At 65.5% G+C, this 17,639-nt stretch overlaps 1 protein-coding gene across 1 annotated transcript; it reads right to left on the minus strand.

Moving 5' to 3' along the window:
- Positions 1 to 1,079: 1,079 nt before the first annotated feature.
- Positions 1,080 to 6,321, minus strand: PAX4 (paired box 4). The gene is made up of 10 exons (XM_068931118.1): positions 6,309 to 6,321; positions 5,571 to 5,701; positions 5,274 to 5,489; positions 4,115 to 4,175; positions 3,269 to 3,421; positions 3,038 to 3,120; positions 2,573 to 2,642; positions 2,270 to 2,367; positions 1,512 to 1,641; positions 1,080 to 1,288 (listed from the first exon to the last, which is right to left on the minus strand). Exons 1-10 carry the CDS (start codon positions 6,319 to 6,321, stop codon positions 1,080 to 1,082), a joined length of 1,164 nt encoding a protein of 387 aa, XP_068787219.1.
- Positions 6,322 to 17,639: the final 11,318 nt, after the last annotated feature.

Below are 17,639 nucleotides of genomic sequence, written 5' to 3' on the forward strand. Positions count from 1 at the left end.
ACTGCCCTGCTTTGAGCTGATTGTTTCGGGGCTGGGGCAGGGTGGGGGGACACCCGGGAATAGCGAAACTCCCGCTGGGAGCAGCGCGGACCGCGGCGGTGTGATGCTGTGCTGGCCGGCGCTGGGTCCCCGCACAGCGGGACCGGGGTGGGCTGCGAGAGGGGGCTGCGAAGGTGCCACCGGAGATGGGTGCCCCAAGGGAAGCAGAGCTATGGGTGATGCACGGGGCAGCTCCGGGGCCGGGGACCCTGCAGTGCCCCCAGCACCTCCGGCCCCATCGTCCCCCTGCTCCCAGCCCCGCGTGGGGGCTGCAGCCGAGGTGATGGAGAGAGTGAGCCACCCGCGTAGTCCCTGTGCCCGGGGGCCTGACCTGCTGGTCCTTCAGCACGTGCAGCACCTGTGTGTGTGGGTGAGCTGCCAGGCAGCACAACAAATCGGTGCCGGACGAGTTGCACAAATCTTTGAAGAAGTTGCATGAATCTTTACAGGACAGGTTGCACAAATTGTTGCAGGATGGGTTGCATGAACCATTGCAGGAGAGGTTGCACAAATCAGTGCAAGACGGGTTGCATGAACCATTGCAGGATGGGTTGCACAAATCAATGCTGAATGAGTTGCACAAATCATTGCAGGATGAGTTGCACAAATCATTGAAGGAGAAATTGCATGAATCTTTACAGGGCAGGTTGCACAAGTCGGTGCGGGACGAGTTGCACAAATCATTGCAGGATGGGTTGCATGAACCATTGCAGGACAGGTTGCACAAATCGGCGCAGGACGAGGTGTTGCTGTGTGGGCTGGGGAGGCAGTGCCGGAGCCAGGAGCACTCGTGATAACCCCTTGCCCAGCACAGCCCTATCCCTGCGTGCTGGCCTGCGTTCGAGCGCTGACAGCCAGCGATGGGGCTGTCTGCACAGAAGCAGCGCGGCCACGGGCTGCCCCGGCAGCGGCTCCTGGCTACATTCGGCGCCTGCGGGTGCAGCCGTGCTGGGGCGCATGGCCAGACCCAGGGCGGCGGGTGATGCTGCGGCTGCCGCCCGCGCCTGGACGTCCTCGGCCCCTTGGCCGGTCCCGGAGCCTCAGTGCCAGGCGCCTCCGGCGTGCAGCGGGGCAAGGGGCCCCGGCGAGCTGGCCGGGGGCTGCAGCGCCGGCTCCTCAGGGTGCAGCCGGCCGGCGGCGGGGCGCAGGGGGGGCAGCCCCGGGGCGCCCGGCAGGGCGAAGCAGGGGACGTCCAGGGGCGGCCGGGGCTGCCAGGGCGCTGCCGGGGGGCTGCCGCTGTGGGCCAGGCCTGTGGGGAGGCAGGGGGGCTCAGGTGCTGCCTTCGCCCCCCCCCAGCCCCGTTCGGCCCTGGCATGGGGACACCCCCCCCCCGGAGCAACCAGCCTCCCCTGTGCCAGCCCAGGGGATTGGCTCCCCTGCACCCCCCTCCTGGGGTCCCTGCACGTGGGACCCTCCGCGTCCCCCCCCCCCGGGGTGCACGCACTGCCCCCTGCCCCCTCCAGCCCCTTTACCGAAACAGGCGTCGTCCCAGGCGCAGGGGGCCGCGGCGCAGAGGTGCAGGGGCGCAGGGGGGCCCGGGTAGGCGCCGAAGCCGGGGCCGCGCAGGGGCTCTGGTGAGCCGGCGGGGGAGGCCGGGAGATGCTGCGTGGGACAGAGAGCGGGACGTCACTGCGGGAGCCACTGGGACCAGCCATGTTGCAGGGGGACCTGCTAATTCGGGGGCGGCTCCAGAAACGCCTCCCCAGCTTGGCGCAGGGCTGCCCCCGACAGCGCTCAGGGTGGCTAAGCAAAGCAGGGAAACAGGAGCATCCCAGAGAGCATCCCAGAGAGCATCCCAGAGAGCATCCCAGAGAGCATCCCAGAGAGCACCCCAGCGAGCCTCCCAGAGAGCACCCCAGGAGAGCATCCCAGAGAGCATCCCAGAGAGCATCCCAGAGAGCATCCCAGCGAGCATCCCAGAGAGCATCCCAGCGAGCATCCCAGAGAGCATCCCAGAGAGCATCCCAGCGAGCATCCCAGGAGAGCATCTGAAAGAGCATCCCAGGAGAGCATCCCAGAGAGCATCCCGGGAGAGCATCCTAGGAAAGCACCCCAGCGAGCACCCCAGTAGAGCATCCCAAAGAGCAGCCTGGAGAGCATCCCGGCTGGCGGTGGAGGACCAGCAGCCCCAGGCTGTGCCCACGCAGCCACCGCTCGCCCTGGCTGCAAGGTGCAGGGCCCCGCTTGCAGCCCAGCTCTGAGCACAGAGCAGCCGCAGGCTCTGTCCTACCTGCGTGGAGATGGGGGCTGTCACGGATGGCGGGTGGAAAGCGGCAAAGGCCGGGGGAACCGCCGCCAAGGGGGGCAGGAGCCAGTCGCACCAGGAGCCTGCGCGGGGAGAGACGGGGGGGACAGTGTGATGCAGCCCCGGACCGCTTGCCGCTCAACTCCAAATTTCCCCCGCGCTCCCACCCAGGGCAACCGACGGTCCCGGGACCAGCCACCTCCCGAACATGACACCCGGCTCCCCTCCGAGAGCGCTGGGGGGAGACCCCATCGGGGGTCCCGGGCCCCGCAGCGCCCGGGCGGTCACCTCCGCGGCCAGCCTCCAGCCTCTGCTTGGCCTCCCGTCGCCATTTCGCTCTTCTGTTCGAAAACCAGACCTAGGAGAGGAGGACGGCGGAGGGCTGAGCTGGGCGGCAGCCGGACCCCCGCCGGGGCTGCTCCCCAGGCCCGGGGGCCGTGGGCAGCCCAGCTCACTCCGATTTCCTCCTCTCCGCCCCGGCTGCAGAAGTGAGTTGGAAAATGTGCGCTCTAGAGATGCGAACAGCGATGCGCGTGGTTGCTTTTTTTTTTTTTTGGCAAGGGCTGCAAGGCGGCTGCTGCAGGGGGGGCAGCGGCCGGGAGCGGGGCCGGAGCGGAGCCCGGCTGATGCGGGCGGCGGATGCCCCTCTGCTGGGGTCGTTCCCGTGCGTGGCGGGCTGCGAGGGAGCCTTTCACCTTTGGCCGGTGGCCTCGGGTGCCGGAGAGCCAGCGGCGGCGGCGGGTGCCCTCTTACCCTGATGGTGGCATCCGGGAGCTGGGTGGCGGCGGCCAGTCTCTCCCGGGTGGCGGTGTCCGGGTACTGCCCTCTCCGAAACTCTGCCGAGGGGATGGGGGCAGGATCAGCCGCCCGGCGGCTGCACCCAAGCAGGGGGCAGGAGCCGCCGGGAGAAGCTGCCGCCCGCTGCCGCCCGCTGCCTGCCGGCCCAGCCCGGCCCTGCAGCTCGCTTCGGCGCCGCACCGTCACCTTTCTCCAGCGCCTCCGACTGCTGGCTCGAGAAGACGGTCCTGTTCCTGTGCTGGACGCCCGGCGGGAGCTGCCGGCCGGACTCGGAGCCCCCGGGAGGGTGCTGGGTCCCCGGAGAGACGTCGGCCGCGGGTCCGGCAGGCGAGCGGCAGCCTGCGGGACGGGGGGGCGAGAGGGGACCCCGCGGGGCACGGCGCGTCAGAGGGGCTCTGCAGCCGGCAGAGCTGCGCCCGCGTGTCGGCGAGCGTGAGCCGGGGGCCGGGAAGGGGTCGCGGCTCCTCGGCCCCACATGGGCATTCGTGGGTCGCTGCGGCCCGTGCAGAGGGTGGGGGGGAGGAGGGAGCCGTGTCCTCGCCTTGCCCCATTGCACCCCTGCTTTCACCTCTGCCCGAAGCGCCTCTTTCCCTGCAGTGTGAGGAGCGGGGCCTTTCTGGGGGGCTCGGGGAGAGGGGGCTGCCAGGGCGGTGCGGTGAGGAGGTCAGGGACGGCCAAAGAGGCTCTTTGCTTTTGGGGGGACAGGGTTGGTGCAGGAGCATGCAGAGGAGAGATGTGCGCACGCATGCATGTGTGTGTGTATACAAGCATGCATGTATATGCATGTGCATGCATGCACGCACACAGAGGTGCATGCACGCACACGACAGTGCATGCGTGTGCGTGCAGGTGCAAGCATGCGTGCCCTTGCATGCATGTGTGCACGTGCAGCTGGGAGCACGGCGGTAGTAGGAGCTCTCTGCACCCTCTGAGCTGGTCTCTTCCTCTGGGGGCACCCCCCAGCCCCTGCTCACTGGGCCATCACCCCCCGGCACGTCTCACCCGGCAGCGGCGGGTCCCTCGCAAAGCCCAGGTCGGCCGGGAGCCGCAGGTCGCTCTGCAGGTTCCTCAGCACCCGGTTGATGGAGGAGACCTGGGCAGGGAGAGAGGGGGCTGTGGCGCCAGCCAGGGCGAGAGCCGCCGGGCTGGCCGAAGCCCCCGCACCGGGTGGCCCCGCGGTCACTGCGGCGGGGGCAGTGGGGCAGCCGGGGCCAGGCGGGCGCAGAGGCAGGCGGGAGTCGCAGGCGATGCCCCGGAGCTCTGCCCCGAGACGCTCTCCGGCAGCCCATGCCAGAGACGCTGTGTGCTGCTGAGCACATGCCAGGGATTCTCCAGCCAGGGACATGCCCATCTGCTCCCAATGTTTGCTGATACAGGCAGCCCTTTAATTTTAACGGAATAATAATATTTGATGTGAGGCAATCTGCAAATCAGAGCTGGAGACAGTGAGATTTACAGCAATGGGTCTGTGATTAGGAAATATGGCTCTCAGCTGTGACATTGCAGGCTGCATTTTATTACCTCTGCCTACGAGCGGCACTTGTAACAGGCTCATCACTACGGTGTCCAAATACCAGAGACAGCAGCCAGGCTTGCGTGGCAATGGGCCATCAGGGCCCTCCTCTCTTCCAAGCATGCTTCAGCTGAAAGCTATTTATTTTCCATCCTCTGCCTGCCCCAGGGAAGGAGCTTTCCTCCTACTGCCAGGAAGCTCCAGGGACAGGGACCTTCCTTTGGCTGCACCCTGGGCCCCTTGGGAGCTGCTCCCTGCTGGATGCATGCACAGAGCAGCCTCCCCTCTCCTCCTCCTCCTCCTCCTCCTGCCACCCGGCTGCGGTGCCCGCGGCCGTGCGGACCGGTGCATCCCCCCGGGTACGTGCAGGTGGGAGAAGGTCTCTGGGGCTGGAGCGGCTGCAGCGCGTGCCTGGCCGGTGGCGCTGGTCCCCTATCCCCCACCTCAGTCTTACTGCATCTCCCTCCACCCTCTGTGCGGGTAAGGAGCCCATCCCTGGGCATCCGTCCCTGCCTGCTCCACCGCCCCCCAGCCGCCGCCGGCAAGGAGCCACAGCATCCCGCAGGACCCTGGTGACGGGGGCGGGCGGCCAGCGGGGCCGACCCCGCGTGGCGCCTGGCCCCGGCGTCCCCGTGTCCCCCCCCCCCGCGGCCGCAGCCCCCCCAGGCAGGGACTCACGCTGGGGGTCCTGTTGCTGGCGCAGACGCCCTCGGCGTGCAGCTTCCTCCGGATCTCCCAGGCGAAGAGGGACGGCTGCTCCAGCTTCAGCTGGGCGATCCTGGCCACCACCGCGGGGGTGGCCATGCGGGGCTTGCTGCCCCCGATGGCCTTGGGCTCCACAGCTCCCGTGCGGTAGTAGCGGCCCAGGATCTTGCTGACGCAGCCGTTGGACACCTGCGGCACGGAGCGGCTGGGGCAGGAGCTCAGAGGCAAAAAGACGGGAGGAAAAGGCGACCTGCCCGGCCGCCGGCGCACCTTGAGGCTCCGGGAGATGTCCGAGGTCCGGACGCCGCAGGACGCCAGTTCAATGATCCTCTTCCTCTTGCAGGCGGGGAGCGGGCGGCCGTTCACGAAGAGCCCCCCGAGCTGGTTCACGCCGCTGGGCCCTGGGGAGACGCCGGGCGCCGGTGACGCCGGGGCTGGCCGCGGAGGGACGCTGCCTCTCCATCCCCGGGGAGCACCGGGGCGCGGAGGCTTTGCAGGGTGCACGGCCTGGGGCTTGGTGGGCCCCGTCTCCAGCACATCGAGCGGGGTCTGGGGTGGTTGGGGGGGGGGAAGCACGGGGTACGGCTCTGCACTGAACACCGCCTGGGACGGGACGGCAAGGACCCCGCCGAGCTGCCTGTGCCTCGGCCACCAGCACCAAACGCAGGCTCCGAGGGGGAAAAGCAGCCGGATTTGGTGAGGACATGGAGGGAAGGGGAGCGTTGGTGGTGAGCCTTGCCCCGGACCGGCCGTCCCAGCTGCCTGCCCAGAGGCGACTGCCCGGGGCGCTCAGACCCTCTTCTCCCAGCCTCCAGGGCCCTCCATCCTGCGTGGAGAGACAGCGCGGAGCCGGGGGGTGTCGCGCGCCCCGGGCAAGACCCGTGCCCGTGTTTCTGCCCCGCTCCAGCCAGGGCAGCGCCACGCGACCCCCAGAGCAGGGCCGATGCGGCGCCTCCCCGGGACCGTGGGCTCCCCGGGACTGTGCTCCCTGCTGCAGGCGCCGCTCACCTCGGTGCTGCATGGCTGGGGCGGCTTCTCGGCCTCCGGGGCGTTTCAAGAGGAGACGGCAGCTTTCACGAGGCTGGGGTAAGTCGGTGACAGCGGCCGGGGCTCAGCCGCTTCCCCCGGCCGCCCTGCTGCAAGGAGAAGGGGGAGCAAGGGCAGAAGCACCGAGAGGAGGATGGAAACGTTCGAGGTGTCTGACTGCTGGGAAGATCACCGCTCTCCAGGCACAGGAGAGCGAAGCCCGGGTTTGAGATGTTTAGAGGCTGCTGGGTTGCTCCTGCCTGCGCTCCCTTGGCTAAGCCGTGGTGGGCTGAGGGTGTCCCTGTGCCGGGGAGCCAGGGACGCGCTGGGTGTCACGGGGGGGCGAGGGGGGCAGGAGGCTGCAGGAGCACAGGAGACGGCAGGACACTCGTGAGGACACAGCCCCAGTGTCCCTGCAGCCAGTGTCCTGCCTCTGCCGGTGGCCGTGGGGTGCGCACGCCTCGGGAAGTGTGCGAGGCCAAGGCAAGCCCAGCCGGACTTCTCCAGCTCTCCCCAGCCCCAGTAGCCTCCTGTTCAGGGGCTCGCTCTGCCAGGAGGGGCGTCCATCCAGGTCATCGCCCTTCGGGGTTTTGCGTCTATGAATTTGTCCAGTTCTTTCTGGAAACCGGGCAGCATTTAGCACCCTTTCATTCAGCGCCAGCACGCCCCACGGCTTGGCTCTGTGCAGCACGGAGATCTGCCTCCTTCCATTGACTTCTAACCTGCCCGTTGCTACTTGCCTTTCACACCACCGGTTCAGTCCTTTGCAGGGACCGAGACCAGGCCCTCTCCTCCTCCTCTGCAGGCCACTGGGACTTTGTGGACTTTCATCGTGTTTGCCATTGGCTCCTTGGGGGCCTGAGGAGTTTTAGTCGCTATGTGAGAAGCCAGTGTGTATGGCAGGGGCTGAGGCCGTGCATGGTCACTGGGTATGAAACACGGGCCATTGGCTCTGCGAAGCTGCGGCCAGTCCAGGCAAGCAGGGATTTATAGGGGCAGGTGGGGTGGGAATGCCCATGGCCGTGGCCAGATGGGCCATGCAGGAAGGAGCCAGCGTTCCTCTTCTGCCACGCTTGAAGAGCATCCCTGAATTTCCCACAGCTCCAGCTTCCTCCTCAGGGCTGTTCTGCTTAACTACCTCTGCTGCACCCTAAGGCGAATGCTGAGCCCCTTCCCTGCACCTTTCAGCCCTCACCAGCCCCAGGATTTGAGCTTGGCCATAAGACGCGTTGACTGCTCCATCGGGCACAGACCTGCAGGCCGGCAGCGTGTCCTGACCGTACTGTGCATGCGGTGGGAGCTGCTGCCAGGCAACTTCTATGGGACTGCTGGGGCGCTCATCTTGGGATCAGCTGCAAATCACTTGTTCTTGGGATGTGCTAAGTATTTTGGGGTCATGAGGAGCACAGTTCTCCCCTCCGGTGGCTGGGATGGCTGTTCAACCCGTCCCATCTACCTACCAGAAGGCACAAAGAAGGGACAGGAAGGCAGAGGTGCTCCCAGGCACCTCATCCCCCCGTGACCGACTGGTATCTGCTCGCAGTTGTGCTGAATAGCCCCTTACGTGCAGGCACTGCTGGGCCCTCAGAGTGACCACACTCAGGGGTTAACTCGCCTCCTCGCTGTCCACACCGGTCTCCAGCTGCACTGGCCTCCTCTGAACTTCTCCAGCTTTCTCCCCTGTTTGTTTTAAACCCAGGGCCTGTCCTGATCTTTCCAGCGGGAGTGTAAATCAGGTCTTCATTGACTTCCCCAAAACCTCTCCGGGTTCGTACCACTCCAAATGGGAACACGTCCTGGATTCACAGCATCTGATTATCATGAGAGCAATTTCACGGGGTCTGTGCAGCTACTCCTGATTTACACCAGCCTAAGAAAAAGCAGGATCAGGACCTCTGGTTTTATACACAAAACCTTTTCAGTGCTGGTTCATGATCCATCTATCACCTGCTTTAACCCTTCGCTGCTGCCTGTCCTGCAGCTCCCAGGCACAGGCATCTATGTGCAAGCTCATTGCCTCCACACCAGCCTCCTTGCAGGCAGCTTCAGTGTCTTGCAGTGTATTTATTTCAGTATCTTGCGCCTGACTCCAACTGCACTGCTATAAATCCCGAGCTGCTCCACTGCAGACATTGGCATGGGGCTGGATTTATAGCACTGAGCATGTGACCCAGCAAAGGAAAGATTTGCAAGAAACAAACAGTTTACAAGAAGCTTCTCATCCTTCAGTCAGAGACCCACCACCATTCTGCCTTCACCTCTGACAACTCAGAAAATCAAGACTAAGTTTCCCCACGGACAAGCACAAGCACCTCCAGGGTCCCTTTTCCGCACCACCGAGCACCTGTCTGGCTTGCCACACACTTTCCCTCACTCCGGATCCTGATCCATTTATGGCAAGCACATGGACGTAGATGCCACAGTCTCTTGCTTCTGGCACAAGATAAATGACTGTGGGAACACCACCAATGCACCAACCTCCCTGGAGCAAACGCTGTCCCACCTTCCTGCTACACAGCCTCACTCTGCTCCCTTAAAGCTTTCCAGCTGCTGCTCCCCATGTGGGTCTGCAGGATGAATGCCACCTCCTCTCATCCTTGGAGATTTACTGGGAGCCAGAGAGGCAACAAAAGTGGGTTCTGCAGGTCACCAGCTTTGCAGAGAGACACTTTGCAAAGTCCCTGTGGTGCCTCACAGACCCCCTAGAAGTGAGGTGAAGTGCGAGAGCAGTGATTCCTTCTGGAGAGGATTGTCCCCAGGAACCCAAGGCAGAAGGAGGGCACAGGGAGCCCTTCCCAACTGTGAGTGAACCGTCAAGTTGCTGGAGACACCAGAAGTCTCAGCTCCATCTCATAGACCCCTGTGGAAGAGGGTGGAAAGGCAGCATAGCTCTAAGGTGTGGCATTGGCAAGGTACGCTGCACAGGACTGGGGTGGCTTCGCAGGTGAAAGCTTTGTTCCACTGACTGCAGCTCTCTGCGGGGTAAGTGGAATGGCACTGAGCTCGTGGTGGGCAGAAAGGACAGGAGATATTCCCACCAAGGACCCTGGTGCCAGCCCTTCACTCAAGGTAAAACCCATTCCAACCCCTGCTGTCTGCGCATGGTGCTTTCTGCCCATGCAGAAATGAATGAGCGGCAGGATGAGCTTCAGAGGTGCCGACCAGCGCCCGCAGCTGCTGCCACTGCTGCGCTGATGAAGCGCCAGCCAGTCCAGCTGACAGACCTGGTTCACCCCGAGACCTGGTTCCCGATCTCCTGTGGAATTCCCCAGGAACCTCACTGACATCCCACATGCTGGGCTCTCTCTCCTAGAATCTCCTAATTTCGATGAGTTTGTAGTACTTCCATGCACAGCTGGGAACATTGTTTGGAGACAGTGACTGAGATTATGAAATTCAATGACAGTAAAATAAAGCCAAGTAGCTCAACAGGGGAAAATTCAACATGTTTTCCACAGATGAAAAAAGGAAACTTAGAGTGCACACAGCTTCCTCTCTTGTTAGGAAGGTGATGGCTTGCCCTGGTGTAAAGCACAGGAGACGCTGCAAAACTGCACACCCCAGCAGGAGAGAACAAATATTACCCAGCAGGACTCACTTCCCTTTTGGGCTCACTTTAGCCTCCACTAGCCATCCCTAGCTTTACACTAGCTGAAAGCTTGGCCCATCCTGTGCCAGGAGAGGACATGGGGACTTCTTTCCCTACAGGAGAAACGGACGCACTGGGAAAGCTGAGCATAGCTCAGGGGTGTGAACCCCATGGTCCCCTCCTGGGTCCTACTAAGCAAGAAGGGTGGTGAGGCTGGCCTCTGTGCAGCATACAGGGGAGCAGAAAGGGGTAAATGAGACAGGACTAGCATAGAAGAGAACAGAGCAGATCATTCCCGGAGGACACACAAAACCTTCTCAGTGTTAAGGCATCTTTGCTGCTTAATTGCCAGCGGGAATTGTTTCCTGTGGCTGCACAGACAAAGTAGGAGAATCTGCCCGGCTCAGAAATAAGCAACCCCCCCATGCCCCAGCGCAGCCCTCCCATGGCAGAGCTAGCTCCATGCTAAGCTGTGTGTGAGTGGATGAGTGCAGGCATGTGTGCATGTCTGTGCCGGAGTTGACATGTGTGTGCACAGTTCTCTATGTATATTTGTGCATGCATGTATGTCTGTGTGGGTGTATATCTGTGCGTGCCTGCGTATGTGCATGCCTGTGTGTGCACGTCTGTGTGCACATCCCTTTGCACAAGTGTATGACTGTGTGTGTGTGCGTGCGCATGTCTGTGTGTGTGCCTGTTGAGGCACAGGAGCGTGCGAACATCTCTATGCATGGGTCTGCGTGCACGGGCCGGTGCGTGCTCGTGCGTTTGGGCATGCACGCGCGCCCCTCTCTGCATGCGTGTGCATGCACACGCGTGGAGCCCTCCCCGTGCGAGGGTGTGCCCACGCGTGGCGTGGCGCAGAGCGCCCACCCGGAGCAGCGGGAGCTCCTGGCAGGGCAGGGAGGGGGACCGGGGACCGGTACCTGTGGAGCGGCGCAGGGCGCTGCCGGGGCCGCTGCCGGAGCCGGAGCCGGAGCCGGAGCCGAGCCGAGCCGAGCCGAGCCGGGCCGTCCTGGGTGCGAGCTCGGTGCCTGCCGCGCCGTCTGGGGCGGCTCAAGAGGGAGCGGGGCCGTGATGTCACGGGGCAGGAGGAAGAGGAGGCAGGGGAGGAAGGGGCCCGCCCGCCGGGGCTCGGCGCTGGCCCACGCAGCCGCGCCCACGCCCACACCCGCCCCGGGGGCTCTACCTGCCCGCGGCCCCGGGCTGCGGGCCGCCAGGGTGGGCGCGCACGGCCGGCACCGGGGCCGCACCGGGGCCGGACGGCGGCGGCGGCCGCCGGGATTTCAGCACTAGCGGCCGGTGGACAGCACACGCCGCCCGCCGCCGCCGCGGTACCCGCCGCCGCCGCCGCGGTACCCGCCGCCGCCGAGCATCCCCGGCGCCGCCGCCCCGGCCCCGGCCCCGGCCCCGGCCCCGGCCCCGCGGCGGCCCGCAGCCCCTCGGCGGAGCCTCCCCGGAGCCCGGCCCCGAGCGCGGCCCTGCGGCGCCGGTTGCGAGGCCGGGGGCTGCGCTCCCGTGCTTTCTGCAAAGCAAACAGGGACAGGCTGTGGTGCAGGCACACCTGCCATATGGTAAAGTGTTTCTGATTCAATCATAAATCCAGGCCAGATTCTGTTTTATTACATTTTTTTTCCTGCATTGAACAAATAGAAGGCAGGCCGGGGTGGATGGGCACTCCGGGGCTTGCCCCAGTGTGCAGCCCGCGGCCCGGCACAGATGGCCCCCCTCGCCCGGGCCGCAGATAAAAACACGTTGTAAACCTTTCAAGTAAAATATTTGAAGAGCAAATATTAGCAAACGAGGAGCCCTGCGGAGCGGCCCTCTTCGCCCAGCCCCGGGAGTAATTGACCATTATTAGCACCCCGCTCCCGGCCCCCAGCACTCGGCACAGAACAGGCCGCCTTTGAAAAATACCATATGCTCCGAATTACACATTAACCACAACCCTCCGGGGCCCGGGCCCGGGCCCGGCCCCAGCCCCCGGCCAGCCGCCGCGCGGCCCCCCCGCCGGCCCCGGGCCACGCCAGCGCCCCCCCGGGCCGCCCGCGGGAGCCGGGGCCGGGGCCGGGCCGGGCGAGAAGCGCTGCATCCCGGGGCCGGGCCCCTCGCTCCGCCGCCGCCGTCGGGGCGCCCCGTCGGGGCCGCCGAGCTGCGCCGGCCCCGTGCGTAACGCGGCAGCGGGGAGCGCGGCGCGGGGCGCGGGGCGCTGCCCGGCGCGGGGGGCTCCGGCGGCGGCGGCCCGGCCCCGCCGCTCCCCGCCGCTCCCGCCGCCTCCCGCCGCCGCCGGCGCCCCGCCGCCCCGGGCCCCGCCGAAGGCCGCGGCCGCCCGCAGCCCCGCGCCGGGCAGGGCGCACGGCGCCGCCTCTCCAAGCGCCCGCCGCTCCGCGCCCCGCCGCCGCCGCCCGCCGCCGCCGCCGCGCCCCGCCGCCGGGACCGGCCCAGCCCCGCGCCGCCCGCCGCCGCCCGCCGCCGCCGCCGCCCGCCGCCCCCGCCGCCGCCGCGGGCTCTCCAAGCCGCGCGCCCCGCCGCCGCCGCCGCCGCCGGCCCCGCTCCGGGGGGAAGGGCGACGGTGCCGAGTCATGCCGGCGGCTGGACCGGCCCGGAAAGGCTCCCGGCCCCGGCGCCGCCGACCGGAGCCCTCCGGGCCGGGCAATAGGCGGGGAGCCGGGAGCGGGGGCGCTGCCCGGGCCGGGCGGCCGGGGCGCGCACGGCCACCGCGGCCGGGGCAAAGGCGCACGGGGAGAGGCGAGGCGAGGCGGGCGGGCGGCCTGTCCCGGCCGCGCCGGTGCTTTTCCTGCTCGCTTGCACCTCTCCTCCCTTCCAGCTTCCTGCTCAGCCCAGGGAAGGGCTTTTTGCGCTCGTTTTTGGGGATGCGAGGGGCAGCCGGCCGCGGCGCGGAGCGCGCTGGAGCCCTGGGGCGGGATGGGGCGGGGGCTGCGTTCTGCCAGTCCTAGCCAGGGCGGGCTGCACTCCCCCAAACCGGCCCTGGGGCAGGGTGATTTCTCTGCTCTCTGCCCTGAACCCCCTACCACCTTCCTGGGGGGGATGTCCAGAGCTGGACCACTCCTCTCCCGCACTCCCCCCAGCCTGAGCAAGCATCTCCTCCTTCCATGGCCTGGCCGTGCGCGGGCGCCCTGGATCAGACCCTCCGTGCCCCGTGCTCCAGGACACCGTGGGGCTTTGCTCCCTGAGCCCAGAAAGTGCCACGTAAATACTCTTGTAATATGCCTTGAAAAACCATTCCAGATAGTCAGGTACTGCTTTTCTCTTTTAATGACTTTTATAGTTCAAGCGTGCAGTGGGATAAAGAATTGCTATTGGTGGATTTGGCCGTGTCGTGGGCTTTGCTGTTTAGCGTCACAGCATAATTACTGTTTCTCCAAGCAGGCACTTTATTTCAAAGCAGAACACAGCTCGCTTCAGCCTGGCTGGGAACATTTATCCCCGGATGGTGTTCCTCCGGCTTGGCTTGGATCAGACTTTGCTGATTTGTCCTTTTGTCACAAGCAAAGAGCTCACAGGGAGGGGGAGGATTTAAAGGTGATGTTCAGGTGCGCTCAGTGGCCGTGCGCCTTGCTGCTTGTCCTCTCTTCCTAGCTCAGTACAGGTGCAATTCTCCCGTGTAGCGCATCCCTACGGTGATGTCCCTAGCTGGGGGGGGGGGGGGACACATTCATGAACAGCAGAGCGGGGAGCAGCTTCAGCTGCAGCTCGGGCGGTGGGTGATGCTCTGGCTGTGAAGGAGCCAGGGTGCCTTGACACAGAAAGACTTAGCTAGTCCAGGCAGGACATCCTGCTTTAGCAGCCTTTTTCCAGCACGGACCAAGGCTCCAGCCATCAGAGACAGAAAGACAGCAGGGACCCAAGGGAGAGTAGCACATTGGTTGTGTCCACATCCCCCACTGCTGTAGAGTTTCCGTGCACACGTCTGGGCGCTTGCCTGGTCCTGGTTTGCTGTGGACGTCTGTGGTGCTCTGCACGCAGGATGGGCCTCTGCCGGCGCGGGTAAGTGCCGTAGAGCAGCACGGGGTGAAGCCATCCCTTCCCTTCAAGGCACCTCCTGCCCAAAGGGCCAGGCAATGTCTCTGGTTTGGTGAAGAGAAAACAGAAGATGTGCTGCTGCTGGGCACATGGGGGAGAGAGAAATAGCGAGAGCCTGGGACGCCTTTCTGGCTGGAAGTACCTGGCTGCAGGCTGCCCGAGCAGCGCAGGGCTGGTCCCCGTCGATCCCACTCATGACATGCAGCAAGGCTTGGGGCCAGGCAGGAATGGTGTCTCCAGCCAGGGCTTTGCCCAGGAGTCTGGGGGCAGGTGGTTCCCTTAGTGCCACCAGTATTAACATCTTTCAGGAAGTGTCTTTGCAGCAAAAAGAGCAGCAAAAGAGAATAACGGCAGAATACAGAGCTTTATTTTAAACCACTTTGTTAAACATGACACGTCCTGCTTCCTAGTAGCAGGATGGGGATGCGGTGCAGCCCTGGGGACAGGATGGGGATGCAGTGCTGCTTGGGGGCAGGATGGGGGCACAGAGCAGCCTGGGGACAGGATGGGGATGCAGTGCTGTTTAGGGAGAGGATGGGAATGCAGTGCTGCCAGGGACAGGTTGTGGAGTCTCCTTCGCTGGAGATGTTCAAAACCCACCTGGATGCCATCCTGGGCAAAGTGCTCTAGATGACCCTGCTTGAGCAGCATGATCTCCAGAGGTCCCTGCCAACCTCAACCGTTATTCTGTGATTCTGTGATTCTGTGACAGGAAGAGGATGCAGCACTGCTTGGGGACAGGATGGGGAGGCAGTGCTGTGCAGGGACAGGACGGGGAGGCAGTGCAGCCTGGGGACAGGATGGGGAGGCAGTGCTGTGCAGGGACAGGACAGGGAGGCAGTGCAGCCTGGGGACAGGACAGGGGGGCAGTGCAGCCTGGGGAAAGGATGGGGAGGCAGTGCAGCCTGGGGACAGGACAGGGATGCAGTGCAGCCTGGGGACAGGACAGGGGGGCAGTGCAGCCTGGGGAAAGGATGGGGATGCAGTGCAGCCTGGGGACAGGACGGGGAGGCAGTGCTGTGCAGGGACAGGATGGGGAGGCCGTGCAGCCTGGGGACAGGATGGGGAGGCAGTGCAGCCTGGGGACAGGATGGGGAGGCAGTGCTGTGCAGGGACAGGATGGGGAGGCAGTGCAGCCTGGGGACAGGACGGGGATGCAGTGCTGTGCAGGGAAAGGACGGGGAGGCAGTGCAGCCTGGGGACAGGACGGGGAGGCAGTGCTGTGCAGGGAAAGGACGGGGAGGCAGTGCAGCCTGGGGACAGGACGGGGAGGCAGTGCAGCCTGGGGACAGGATGGGGAGGCCATGCAGCCTGGGGACAGGATGGGGAGGCAGTGCTGTGCAGGGACAGGATGGGGAGGCAGTGCAGCCTGGGGACAGGATGGGGAGGCAGTGCTGTGCAGGGACAGGACGGGGAGGCAGTGCAGCCTGGGGACAGGACGGGGAGGCAGTGCTGTGCAGGGACAGGACGGGGAGGCAGTGCAGCCTGGGGACAGGATGGGGAGGCAGTGCTGTGCAGGGACAGGATGGGGAGGCAGTGCAGCCTGGGGACAGGATGGGGAGGCAGTGCTGTGCAGGGACAGGACGGGGAGGCAGTGCAGCCTGGGGACAGGATGGGGATGCAGTGCTGTGCAGGGACAGGACAGAGAGGCAGTATAGCCTGGGGACAGGATGGGGATGCAGTGATGTGCAGGGACAGGACGGGGAGGCAGTGCAGCCTGGGGACAGGATGGGGAGGCAGTGCTGTGCAGGGACAGGACGGGGATGCAGTGCAGCCTGGGGACAGGATGGGGAGGCAGTGCTGTGCAGGGACAGGACGGGGAGGCAGTGCAGCCTGGGGACAGGACGGGGAGGCAGTGCTGTGCAGGGACAGGATGGGGAGGCAGTGCAGCCTGGGGACAGGATGGGGAGGCAGTGCTGTGCAGGGACAGGATGGGGAGGCAGTGCAGCCTGGGGACAGGACGGGGAGGCAGTGCTGTGCAGGGACAGGATGGGGAGGCAGTGCAGCCTGGGGACAGGATGGGGAGGCCGTGCAGCCTGGGGACAGGACAGGGAGGCAGTGCAGCCTGGGGACAGGATGGGGAGGCAGTGCTGTGCAGGGACAGGACGGGGAGGCAGTGCAGCCTGGGGACAGGACGGGGAGGCAGTGCTGTGCAGGGAAAGGACGGGGATGCAGTGCAGCCTGGGGACAGGATGGGGAGGCAGTGCTGTGCAGGGACAGGATGGGGAGGCAGTGCAGCCTGGGGACAGGACAGGGAGGCAGTGCTGTGCAGGGAAAGGACGGGGATGCAGTGCAGCCTGGGGACAGGACAGGGAGGCAGTGCTGTGCAGGGAAAGGACGGGGATGCAGTGCAGCCTGGGGACAGGATGGGGAGGCAGTGCTGTGCAGGGACAGGACGGGGAGGCAGTGCAGCCTGGGGACAGGATGGGGAGGCAGTGCTGTGCAGGGACAGGACGGGGAGGCAGTGCAGCCTGGGGACAGGACGGGGAGGCAGTGCTGTGCAGGGAAAGGACGGGGATGCAGTGCAGCCTGGGGACAGGATGGGGAGGCAGTGCTGTGCAGGGACAGGATGGGGAGGCAGTGCAGCCTGGGGACAGGACAGGGAGGCAGTGCTGTGCAGGGACAGGATGGGGAGGCAGTGCAGCCTGGGGACAGGACGGGGAGGCAGTGCTGTGCAGGGAAAGGACGGGGATGCAGTGCAGCCTGGGGACAGGACAGGGAGGCAGTGCTGTGCAGGGAAAGGACGGGGATGCAGTGCAGCCTGGGGACAGGATGGGGAGGCAGTGCTGTGCAGGGACAGGACGGGGAGGCAGTGCAGCCTGGGGACAGGATGGGGAGGCAGTGCTGTGCAGGGAAAGGACGGGGAGGCAGTGCTGTGCAGGGACAGGATGGGGAGGCAGTGCTGTGCAGGGACAGGATGGGGAGGCAGTGCAGCCTGGGGACAGGACAGGGAGGCAGTGCTGTGCAGGGAAAGGATGGGGAGGCAGTGCAGCCTGGGGACAGGACGGGGAGGCAGTGCTGTGCAGGGAAAGGACGGGGAGGCAGTGCAGCCTGGGGACAGGACAGGGAGGCAGTGCTGTGCAGGGACAGGACGGGGAGGCCGTGCAGCCTGGGGACAGGATGGGGATGCAGTGCTGTGCAGGGACAGGACGGGGAGGCAGTGCAGCCTGGGGACAGGATGGGGAGGCAGTGCTGTGCAGGGACAGGATGGGGAGGCAGTGCAGCCTGGGGACAGGATGGGGAGGCAGTGCAGCCTGGGGACAGGACGGGGAGGCAGTGCTGTGCAGGGACAGGACGGGGAGGCAGTGCAGCCTGGGGACAGGATGGGGATGCAGTGCTGTGCAGGGACAGGATGGGGAGGCCGTGCAGCCTGGGGACAGGATGGGGATGCAGTGATGTGCAGGGACAGGATGGGGAGGCAGTGCAGCCTGGGGACAGGATGGGGAGGCAGTGCTGTGCAGGGACAGGATGGGGAGGCCGTGCAGCCTGGGGACAGGACGGGGAGGCAGTGCTGTGCAGGGACAGGGCGGGGAGGCAGTGCAGCCTGAGGACAGGACAGGGAGGCAGTGCTGTGCAGGGACAGGACGGGGAGGCAGTGCTGTGCAGGGACAGGGCAAGGGTGCAATGCTGCCTGGGGACAGGATGGGGAGGCAGTGCTGTGCAGGGAAAGGACAGGGATG

This window comes from Struthio camelus, chromosome 1, assembly GCF_040807025.1.
Source record: "Struthio camelus isolate bStrCam1 chromosome 1, bStrCam1.hap1, whole genome shotgun sequence".
In the NCBI taxonomy this organism is placed as follows: domain Eukaryota; kingdom Metazoa; phylum Chordata; class Aves; order Struthioniformes; family Struthionidae; genus Struthio; species Struthio camelus.

Excerpts from the sequence above, each read along its gene's own strand:
- PAX4 (XM_068931118.1), bottom strand. Across the intron at positions 5,490-5,570 it reads ACATCTCCCGGAGCCTCAAG|GTGTCCAACGGCTGCGTCAG; the intron begins GTGCGCCGGCGG and ends TCCGTGCCGCAG. Across the intron at positions 4,176-5,273 it reads CCAGCAACAGGACCCCCAGC|GTCTCCTCCATCAACCGGGT; the intron begins GTGAGTCCCTGC and ends CTCCCTGCCCAG.